General features: G+C 33.8%; 1 protein-coding gene across 6 annotated transcripts in view; it reads right to left on the reverse strand.

Annotated features, from left to right (window-relative positions):
• ERC2 (ELKS/RAB6-interacting/CAST family member 2) overlaps nt 1–12254 on the reverse strand; it is a 547432-nt gene that overhangs the window by 304316 nt on the left and 230862 nt on the right. For 3 of the 6 annotated variants that reach the window (XM_076346286.1, XM_076346285.1, XM_076346283.1), the window contains 3 exons: nt 11612–11752; nt 10916–11056; nt 521–714 (listed from right to left, as the gene is read on the reverse strand). In XM_076346286.1, coding sequence (XP_076202401.1) covers nt 521–714; nt 10916–11056; nt 11612–11752 — 476 coding nt within the window. Of the gene's footprint in view, nt 1–520; nt 715–1558; nt 1589–7435; nt 7472–10915; nt 11057–11611; nt 11753–12254 lie in introns of all 6 variants that reach the window. The other 3 variants (XM_076346281.1, XM_076346282.1, XM_076346284.1) reach the window with 2 other exon arrangements.

A 12254-nucleotide genomic window follows, 5' to 3' on the forward strand; every position in this document is an offset into this window, starting at 1 on the left:
TCCCAGAAATAAGACAAACACTGCCTGGTCAACATCAGAAAATACTCATTTGATGCTGACAAAGACTCCGGAAACACTGAGAAATAGTCACAACTGTTATTAAATATTCAAGACACTGCTTAGAAATACTTACCAATGTCTTTCAGGACCTCTGAGAACTAGCGATGCTGTTCACACTGAAGAAACGTGTGTGGGGACAGTTTTGATTTTCCGGTTACTAGAAAGACAGGATTGTTCCCCAGCAAGGTTTTCTGGGAGGGCTGTTGTCACTGTAAATTGCATATGGCTTTTCCTATATGTGTTCCTTTTGTGGAGACTACTAAAAAAGTGGAAACCTTACATTGTTCCAAAGGAGATGCAGTTCTCAGGTAGTAATTTTTTTTCATTTCTGATTCAATTTAACAAGACATAACAAATATTCTGTTAAAAAATATATTCCACTCTGAACTTCTCTGCTCTGAAATGAAGATCAAGTAAATAAAAATGCCACTCAATGTAAGACAAATAATACAAGAATTACCTTTCTAACTCAGCAATTTTCTTATCTTTGTCATTCTTCTCATTCTCTACTTCCTTGAGTATTTCTAGAAGTCTGTCAACCTCAGCCTGAGCTTTGCCACATTCTTCTCTGTAATACGATGCCTCTTTGTCAAGCTGTTTCATTCTGTCTGCAAATTCTGGATTCATCCGTGCCTCCTCTTCAGCCTCATGAGCCTTCAGAATCAATATTTTAAAAAAAATAAGGATGACAATAATTTATATAGCTTTAAGAGCTTTACTTCTTCAGCCTCAGAGTTCAAATTTTCATTAAAAAGGATTATGGGTATTTCTGTCTGATGACAGTATTTTCTACAGAAGCTTTATAAAAAGGAATTAAAATATCTTCATAGTCTAAAAATTATAGTCAAATGCTATCATCCTGAAGGGGGAGGGGATTTATTAAGGGTTTTTACATATTAAAGTGACCATATTTTAAGGGTGTTTTTTAAATTAAAAAGATCACCTTGTAATTCATTTAATTCACATTAAGCTTTTAAAGCGTTTCAAATCTATAGGCGATTTCTTAATAAATCATATTCTCTCTCTTTCCCCATATATATACACACAGATACATATATACATATTGTAATCTGTATCACCAGATGTTTCAAATGCAGTTTGATATGAAGAATTTAAAAGGAAGAAATTGTTTTTCTGCAGTGCTGTTTTTAAAAGACAAACCAATAAACTAAAAAGTTGCTTTCAGCAGACATTTTACCCAGTAATCCTTTTTCTCTTATCATTAATACTTAACCTGAAACATCAGAAGAACAAGCCCATTGGTGAAAACGGCACAAACCTGGCAAACACATGCATGGATGGGTGGCAGTTTCACAGACAAGAAAGAACGCAATGAATACAACAACAGTGCAGAGCCCAATCTTACTCCCATCAAACCTAATGGCAAAAACCCAATTAACTTCAATGGGAGCATGATCTGGCATCAAGTGCTTTAAACTGTTGGCTGGAATAATCACAGACAGATGGAAACAACAATGCACTGCAATGCTTAGCCTACCCCTTGCTTCCCATTATTCCTAATTGGCATCTTGAAAGAGCAGGCAAGGAAAAAACAAGTAGTTTAAGGCAGTGCACATTAAACATAGAAAATTCAGATAACATTCTCTTAACATACAGGGATTTTACAGAAATTCAGGATATTTAGAACTGAAGGTCCTTCAACTATCTTATTACGCAGAGAAGACGTGGACTTACTTATCCTTCTTAATTTCAGGGAATAGACAATGCAAGCAAGCAATGAAAGAAATGCAGATCAAAATGAAACATGCGTCTTTTGGGAAGAATTAATATACACTACAGATACTAGAAGGTTCATATTCTTTGCAATGGTTAAAATTTTCTGTAAAAATAAACAAGTCTGGGTTTAGTATAAATACAACAATTAAAAAATTGAAATTACTAGGAAAGAAACTTAGGGGGGTTGCATGTAACATATCATTTAAGCATGAGGATAATAAGAAAAAAGATAGTAGATTTTAAGTATTATTTATCCTACTGTGAGATTTTTATTCAGAAGAAATATTTGGTTACCAAAATAAGCCAAGGGAATGACATGAGAAGCCTACTAAACCTACGGGCCTTGCTCTTCAAATTCTCTATTTTGGATAATAATACATGCTCCAGCCCTGAATTCTATGCAGATACAGGACTTTCCTAACACAGAGCTCGTTTCAAGGTAACATCCAAAGAGTATCTTGATGTCACTGTTTGGGTGAGATGCTAGCAACAGATTCCTTTTCATCCTCATAAATCTTCCTGCTTCAATAATAAACTTTGATTTATTTTATACTGGGTCAAGAAATCTACTTTCAACTAGCTTTGTAATTTTTGAAGTAAATATAATACTCAGACTCAGGACCAATTATGCGAATTATGTGAGAGACTGTGTACCAATTTCCAGCTGCAAACCACTTCAATTTTCCATCCATTAGACAATGTTTTATCTCTCCAAAATGAACACTAAGTGATCTTTTGCAAAGATTAAAAATAATTCCATAGGTTGGTAAAGGTAAATTCACTCTAGGAAAAAAAAAATACAACCCAGCTCTCACCTTTAAGATACTAAGAAATCTATGCAGAGAGCATGTTATTCCCTATTGCTCTTCAGATTTCTCCTCCTCTCCTAAGGGTAAATCCAGAATTTCACAGTTCCCCTCTAGAGGCTATCACTCTCATATTCCTCCCTGTCACCTTTCTTCCCCTTCTCTTTATTTTAGTGTACAATTCACTTATTTACCCGCCTTGCTTCCATCATTTCATAAACAGGCAAAACACCCACCTTCCTGCCTCTAACCAGTCTTTTCTTCATTTTAGCATACAGGAACTCTCAGCTTCAGCCCAAACTTCTTTTCCTCCATGCACCTCTACCCTAGTTTTAACCCAGGACAAGAAGCAATGCAGAAGAGAGAGAGAAGCCTGCCCTTTTTTTTGCCTTTCATTGCCACACTGGACTTTCTATGATGAAGATACATAATTGGACAAGAACATGATAGTGTCACCAATGCAAAGGTGCCAAATGTTCAACTATCATAGAATATTCCTGTCACATAGCAGCTCAGAAATGTACTGAACAAATGATCTACTGCACAGCTTCTAACTAAAACATCACCTGAAATAATAGATATAAATTACATTCTTCACTTTAGCCCTATAATCTTTGCTCAATAGCATGCTAAGGAAATTAATGTTAAGTTGCAAAAGTATTTTCAATTCTTGTGCTTTCCATGGTACTCATGCCACTCCATATTTGTGGCATGTGTTTTTGGAAAATTCTGTAGCACAAACTTCATTGTGTTTCTCCATGGTTTTCAACACGAAGCAGAACCTACAAGGTATTATTAAATCCAATGTGATTGTATCCAACCTATAAAGGGTTTTGAGGTGCAGCACAGTTATATATAAGCATTCAGTTCAAAGACAAGTATAAGATTATTCTAATCTTTTTTAAAAAAAAAAAAGATCCCAGTATTGCAAACCACCAATAAAGTTGGTTGCCTCTACTTTTACAAGCACTTCCTATAGAATATTTTTGGACTATTGGCAGGAATCAGATTCCTACAAGGGCACTGCCTTAATGAAGAAGGAAAGGAAAGTTAGTTAAAAAGGGAGAGCAAGAACATAGAATATTTTTAAAAAAGAGCTTTCTGCAGGTGGTACTCTAACTTGCAGTGAGTCCCTTGAAGGGAATCCTCATGTTGTAAACAAAGCTGCTGATACTACAAAAGAGCAAAACACAATCCATCTGACATTCCCAGGACAAAGGCATAGAATTACTTATAACTGCCCTATTATATTTTATGGCTGAAAGATGTGTTTGGATTTGAACTAGGCACATTTTTTTAATTGTTATATACAGATCAGGGGTGATTTGGTGACAAATGAAACTTGACTTTCGAGGTCAAACAGTAGGCCCAAAGGAGAAGAAAGGCAGCTCAGCTGATATTGACCCTGTTCCCACCCGGAGAGGGCAGATTTCTTTGGCTTTTTTGCAGGCTGTGAGACAAAGGCTTGGATCGCTTCTAACCAGAAGCTGCATGGTTATCACACGAATCAGAAAGTCTCTACTTATTACTGCTGTCCTCTCTTCTATCCTTTTCTTCATTTCTCTCCCCCTTTTTCTCGCTAAGTTCTCTGTTTTCTTGGGAAGACTATATTATCTGTTTTTATGGGGCTTTTGTGGCTAAGAGAGACTGGTTCATGCATACCTTTCAGCAGCAAAGTAATTGCTCTCTTAATCTGTATCTGTAAATGATAATACTTGTGTGTGCAGATTAGGCTAGTTTCAAACTAGCACACTTGGATTATGATGTTTTGTCTGTCAATCTTGTGACTATGTTGTTTTATGTTATTTTTACAATTCAATAAAAATAGCATATCACTCTACTATTAGAATTTCACTAATTCTTACAGTAATTATGTATCTGTTCTGATATTTGCTTAATAAGTACTACAAATACTTTAGAAGTAAAGTAACATTTCCTTATGTAAACCACAAATTTCCTACAGAAACACCATAACAGTGTGGTACAGACATGCAACATGAATTATTTAGTCTATTAAAATTTTATGGTACAATCATGCACGCATTATTCTGCATAACAGAAATGGATGGATAGATATTGTATTTCATTTTTAAAGCTTCAGACACAAACATACACAGAAATCAACCAAGAACTTCATAAAAAAATAAATGGAACAGCAGAATTTACATGCAAGAAATTACTTCGTAAGATCCTTCAAATTTTATTACTTTCAATAATAAACTAAAAAAAAAATTGCTGTCACCTTAATATTTTTGTAGTCTCCTTAAAATTCAAAGTTATTTTATTTAACTTCAGGGACTGCTCTAAGCAATTTAGAGTGGATTCTACAAGTACTTTAAAATTTAATCTGACATTGCTCTGATGGAACATTTGGAAAATTAAGTGTTTATTATTCAGAAAAAAGTTCACCAGAACTCCAAACTAAGTACATCATTATATTTTCATTACAGGACAAAACCAATCACCTAACTTCTTATAATCAATTTTGCACAAGAATTCACTGTCTATTTCAAAAAGTTCACCTTTCAAAACAAACAAAGAAATGTGTGCCCAATTCTGTTCACATCTTATTCACACAGGTGAACACATTGTGAAATCATTTACAATAGAGTATGCAGGATTTGCACCCCTTCCATATCATCTCCACTTTGGCACCCAAATGTGTATGAGAATAAAACACTTCTATCCATTGCTGCATTTTAAAAACATTAGATTCAACAATAAATTAAAGTCTTGGAGTTGATACCCGTGTGACATAGTAGAAAAAAACCCACATTCCACCACAAAAAAAATGCTATATTACTGCATGGGCTAAAAGAGGTCTACTCAGAGATTGACTGTTATTTCTCTGACACATGTAAACAAAAGAGCATTAAAACTTCAGTATTTTAAGATTAGATTGCCATCTGGTTTTTTATAACACTATTATTCTCAAACAACAAAAAAAAAAAGTAAGGAAACATTCTATTAAATAAAGCATCATAATGGTTTGCAGTACAAAAAAAATGTTTCTGGTAACTGCTATTATGCCATCTGATAGAACAAAGGTGAAATCTTGGTCTTGTGGAATTCAAAGAATATGTTGCTATTAACTTCAATCAAATCACAATTTCATTTCAAGACCTTAGGTGGTTTTTGGGGGAAGAAGAGGATCGTTACTACTTACGTTGTTAAAAGTAGACTGATATATATAAGTAGGAAAAGAAATAAGATGAGCAAGAAAAGTTTATTTAAGAAAACCTGTCTGATGGATATACTACAGTTGCTGCCTGGTGCCAAAGGAAAAGGATCTTGTATCCATTATTTCGGAACTGCCGACAGGCTGTCCTTTTGAAAATTAAGCACATAAAGGCAGAAAAAATAAAATTAAAAAAGGACTGACTGACTTTGGAATACCACACACAAATAGACTAGGTATTAACAAACGAATTCCATACAGCAGAATAACTGATATTGAAATAATGACTGGAAAGCATTTATGAAAATCAAGAGAAAAACTAACACATAAAAGACTCCAGTCTGAAAAGACATGCACAGTAGGAGTGCAAATGATATGAATAGAAACATAACTACCACAAAGATGATCCAAGATGATACAGGGTTTTATCGTTCAAAGGGAAAAATTCTTTGACCAGCAGTGTGCTGCATGGTAAAAGTGATAATATCAGGTCTTATGCTGCTTACAATCAATTTATGACTGGATTCTAAAAACAGTTAACCAATAACTTTAAAAGTAAATACAGCACATTCTGTGGGACTCTCTTTTCCCATGCATAAGTCATGACATGTTCATTACGTGGTTAGAAGCTCCAAAACTTAGCAATAATAGACTCCAAAGCTGGAATCCTGGTCCACTAACATTAATGGGAAAATTCCCATTCACTTCAGTGAAGGCCATACCTTCCGTAACGCATAGCATCGCATGACTTAAGCTACAAAACCAGTTCTTCTATATATGCTATCCCAATTACATGGTAATTCCACCTATGATTACGATGTAAACTATAGCTTGTAAATTGCTATTACAGTTACATCATTTTTTCTGTCCTGTGATGCTCACAGCACAATAAATGTAACAGTCTCAGACACAAAATGAAAACTGTTCTCTGCAGAGAGAATGCTTACTGCTCTTCCTCAAATTGAAAAAGGAACACAGTCAAGTCAAAAGTGCAATTAAAGCAGACATTGGCAAAAATAATAATGCTAAACAAGCCAAAGTAATACTGTTTGGCTTTTTCAAATACTGCCCTTTGCATTCATCATTTTATATTTCAGCATTTTCTTTGATTAAATACAATGTTTCCATATTCTTAACATATATATATGCAGAATGTATACAGTCTTTTATGAGTAAAACTGATCTGAACTATTTTAATCGTACAGATGCTTGACAAGAGTACCAGTCACTTCCTAGATATTACTATTCACATAATCAACTCAGTCGCTTAAGATGAACTGAATAAATTAGAAGTTATTTAAGTTTGAAGGATCAAATAAAGTACTGCAGAAGGAGGAATTAAAAAGCAAAGCAAAGCAAAAAAAAAAAAAAAAGAACCAAAATCATCTGCATGCTTTTTCTAATGGACAAGTTGAGGACCTAAAGGCTAGGATGTTTGTTTTCTCAGAAATACTGTATGTACCTATTTAATACATTTCATATTCTTAAAATGGCCTTGAAGTCCACAAAGTTCATTTATTTGGATATAATGAATATAGCATAGTGAGCATCAGAGGTATTCTGCAAAGCTCCACGGAGAAAGAGCACAACACAGTAAGGTAATGGATCCTCATGCTTTCATATGTTACAGCGGGCATTTTAAAAAAGAACTTACTGGATTGTACATCTGATTGAACAACTGTTCAGCTTGCTACATTGCAAAGTTGGAAGGGAGTGAAGCACAGACAGGAAAAGAAGGAAAGATCCAGGAAAACAGCATTAGCTCAACAAAACCAGTGCATTTGCACAGAAGAACTTGTCATAAGAAAGTAGAAATTTAAGATTCTAAACATTCCTTGGTGAAAGTGAGAGGCACTGGGGAAACATAAATGTTGACTTTGGCTCCTAAAAAAGAATAGCTGGAGTAAGAAATTTAAGGTTTGTGTTACTTTCCCTTTCTCAAGTTAAATAACCCATGAAATAAAGAAAGGTGTCCACTTTTGATGATACATTAAGTGCTGGTCTCATGCAATGAATCACGAGAAGTGCTTTTGGCTGAGGCTGCAATTTATCACCAAAGCTTCAAAGATGGTAATAATAAAAGATTAATTAAATTGTATCATTAAATTTATTACTTTCCTTTTGTTTAACACAAGACTGAATTTTCTATGCAGAATGACTTTCAAACAGTACAGCTTGGCAAAAAGTACTTGAGCAACTGCAAATATGTCAGTAAGCAAGTAAATTTAAGATAATGAAAAACAACAACAGGAGGAAATTCTAGAGTGGATAATAGGTTTTTATATATATATATGCACGCATATATATATAAAACACTTAGCTACCTACTAGGTAATTCCTGCTGTTCTTTCACTAGTAGGAATACAAAGTAAGTCAACCAAAAGTCTGTGGAATTTTGGCAAAAAAAGCATTGAGCATTCTGCTGGGTTTTATGATTTTTTTTTAATTTTATGAATTTCAATCCATAATCTTTGTCACAAAAGTTTAATAAGCACATCTATGGTTTTGAACATTATTTTGTGTCCCAAAATATAGCACGGTCACATGAATAATTACTCTTTATGAATATCCTATTTATTACTTTTTGAAATGTGTCTACTCTATAAAATTAAAACAGTTGTTTTGGAAACAGCATGTTTTTTCCTGCTGAAATGCAAGCAATCCAGTTAACTAATACTGAAAAATATGTGGATCTAATCAGACCCAATCAAAAACATCTTTATTATCAATAAATGAATCTTATTCTCTCCTAAAACAGGAAGGAGAGGAAACAAGGGAAGAGAAACTGTAAAAATAATTTTCTTAAAAAAATTTACAGATTTTGTTTGGACTTGCCCCTTGTACACGTTTTCTTTCAGGCATAGCACTTATTACCATTAGTGCTCATGGAAAACTAACTCCTAGCAAATGTGCACAGGATACTATCTTCATATTTATTAGTATAATTTGTTAAAACATATAAATCAACATTAAACTATGATGATTGCACAATACCATAATGAAAAGTGCCTTCTCTATGATATTTTTAGAGAGGAGTAATGTGTAAGCTGCATTCAAATTTCTCAAAATAACAGAGAGCCCTTTGGAGTCACTTTTGAAAAATAGATATAAACTCTGCCCATTCCTTCTAGCTTCCGTAGTGGTTCATACATAAGCACACCTATGGGACATGCAGGTTAATTTACTCCAAACTATGTTGATGTTCCCTCCTACTCTAACTCAGACATATGCAAGAATAACCCAGATTTCTGTTTCAGTTCGTTTCCTAAGGAGTGAAAACATGGTGAAGGTGGGTTTCTGGGGACCAATTACTTTTAACACAGGATATTTACAGGTTTGAATATAAAGTATTTTATTAGATAATATGTGAATTGAAAATTACTGTTTGGAGTCTACTATCATTAACAGTCACTGTTTCTGTTCAACTAAACATGGCCACAAAGAAGGCTGTAACTACATTTTATTGTGGAAATACCTGGTCTCCTACAAATGTTGGGTGAATTTCCATTGGGCCTTTATGCTGTATTTATGATATAATAAAACTATTATGTTTTCAACTTTCATTTAATAATCCTTTGTATTTATACACAGGGAACATACTCCCTTTTTATATGAAAGACGTCCCAGACACCCTCTGACTTTTATAAGTGCTTATTTTTCCATGATGGTATGATGCGTTTATATCTACAGTCATAAAAGATTGACTTAGGATTTCAAGTCCTTCAAAAGGATTTTGATTATTTTTTTTTAAGTGATCTGTGCTTTTAGGGGTTTTTTAACTAGTCTTTTAAATTAAGAAAATAAGGTATTTCAGATTGTAATGAACTGTGTTTTTTAGTTAAGTGCAAAGTAAACAAACACATTTTCTAACAAAAGAAAACAAAATAAAGGACTTCCAGAGAAATAGCTTCTTTGGATATTTTCATTCTGACATCAATAGCATTTATAAGCTATCAAACATTTAAAGTAGTTGTGTTTCCATTAAAAGCTTTTGTACATGTTTACTGAAAAAGATTCCCTTCCTTACTCTCCACAACTAAACATGTAACACAGGCACCTAATTGCATATATTTGTTCTGAATTAAAAAATAATAGAAGTATAAGGTTTACACTCTGGTATCCTTTACACCTTCTTCACAGGCAAGGCTATTGAAACACTGCTTAATCACAGAGCAGGATACTACTCAACCTGGGTAAAAACAGTGTCAGAATATTATCCTAACATTGGTAACATTCATAGAACAAATAAATATTCTTTTCTAGAAAATGAAACATTAGATATCAATATAAAAAAAAAAGTTTGACATACACTTAGTCATGAATTGCAGAAGGCAAACATAATGCCTAAACCCATCAAATATGTCATGAGATTGGCGTTCAAACAATGAGAGCAGACGTTACCAAATGACACAGAAAAAGGTCAAAGAAACAATGTATGGCAGAAAAAGCATCAACAAACTTGCAAATCATTTAAGCAAAAACTACTTTAATGCATCAATTTAAATTAAACCATGTTATAAAATATAGGATTTGTATGTTTTCCTTTAAATGCTTGCTTCCACTACTTGCTGAATAGAAATACTGAATTGCTAGCTGAGATAAACTATGCATTATTTTGCTTAATTATCGCAAACGTGTTCACCAACAAAGCCAAAAAAATGCCAAAATAAAACCTAGCTAGAGTCTCCATTTTGGAAGCAGAATTTTTTTGATTAGGAAGTACAGCATTTCTTGGATGAGCCTTTAATTTTTTCCCATGCTACAAACATTTCAGTATACTTCTAATAGCAGTATAAATTCATATACATACAAATTGCTGGTTTGATAATTTCTTTCTGCCCTTCTACTTTCCCTCCAATGTCCTGCTCCCAGTTCATTTATTTGTAGCAGCTTCTCAGAATTTCCTCAGTAGATATTCAAGATAATTTCTGAGGCTCACTAGTGGCTTTGGTACAAGCCTCTTAAGAAAAAGTTAGCAGTATTTGATGCAAGCATCAGCAAACAGCATAAGATGGGTAGATTTTAGATTTACTCCAGAAGAGTAAATAAGTTCATCTTTGCAAAATAAGGGTGTGAGATGTTGATTTTTGTTTTTCTGATTGTTGTTGTTTGTTTGTTTTAAGACAGAACTTACCTTTTTCAACTGTGCTTCCAACTTACTACACTCTTCTTTCTTTTGTTCTATGGCTATTTCTAAAGACTTAAGTTTGGAGTCTCTTTTCAGCCCTGCTGATGCCAATGAAGATGCATGTTCTTTGAGATCGATTAAACTAGACTGAAAAATGACCAAGAGTAAAAAGTTAATTCCTCGTCAACAGGACACTAACTTATTGCCAACTTAGTAATCACTTGGATCCTGTTCCCCCTCCCCTTCCCCAAAAAGAGTTGACACAAAGATAAGCATTGATAGCAAAAGACACCGTTTTGAGAATACAACCAATTGGAATCACAGGAGCTGGCATGCAGTGAAACATAGAAACATTCATAATACATACAAGTTGACATTATGTTCTGGAGGTACAATTCCTTTGAAGTCTATTGCTCTAACTGACAAATGAAAACAGGAGCAACAATGGAATATTTGAGCCTCCTGGAGGCTTATGTAAAGGAAAAATAGAGATAATGACACACAACTATGCAAAAACTGAAGCAATATTTTATGTACAAAAGTGAGGACTATGAAGAATGCTTAAGAAAACAGCAGTTCAGAAGCTGACCACTGAAGTGGCAGAATTTCAGTACTTAAAATGATTCAAGAGTAATCCTAATGCATTTTCTTTCATCATAATGACATAGATAGAAGAACATAGATTTTACTGAAAAGACTGACCTCTTTTTCTGTCAGTTCAGCTTGTAAAGCATTAACTTTCTCCTTCAGGTCTTTGTTTTCTTTTTTATAAGATTCAATTTCTTCAAGTCTTTCTCTGTCATCTCGCTCCCTTTGCTCCTTCAAGCGCTCTATAATTCTTTCCTAACAAGAGAAAGAATTGCAAAATGGGAAAGTTGGGAATCATTTTAAGAAAAGACAGAATAAAATTTCTTTACATTAAGTAGCACTTAGAAAAATCAACCTTCAGAAGCAAAGGATGATTGAGTCAATGGTATTAAAGTCAATGCAAGATTTCCCCTGATTTCAAAAGCATCAGATCAAGGTTTTAAAGACTTGATAAGAGTAACATAGTACCGAAACTTCATTAAATATCTATACTGATACGAATATGTTTAGTCTTGTGATAGATATGGAAAGTTATTCATCTCAGTAATGTATTTCCTGTATTCATAAGTGATTGAAGTCTCGAATAAAAGTTCAAAACAGAGAGGCCATGACTAGTTTACTCAGCTTGAATTTGGTTATGTTTTTTGAATGCTAGTAGCCTCTGTAGTGGTTGCAAGAAGTTTTCAAGGTTCCAAATCTAATTAGAACTCAATCACTTGCTAACTATCAGTAACTTACAGTTTACATGTATCATATT

The sequence above is a fragment of the Aptenodytes patagonicus genome, chromosome 8 (assembly GCF_965638725.1).
Source record: "Aptenodytes patagonicus chromosome 8, bAptPat1.pri.cur, whole genome shotgun sequence".
In the NCBI taxonomy this organism is placed as follows: Eukaryota; Metazoa; Chordata; class Aves; order Sphenisciformes; family Spheniscidae; genus Aptenodytes; species Aptenodytes patagonicus.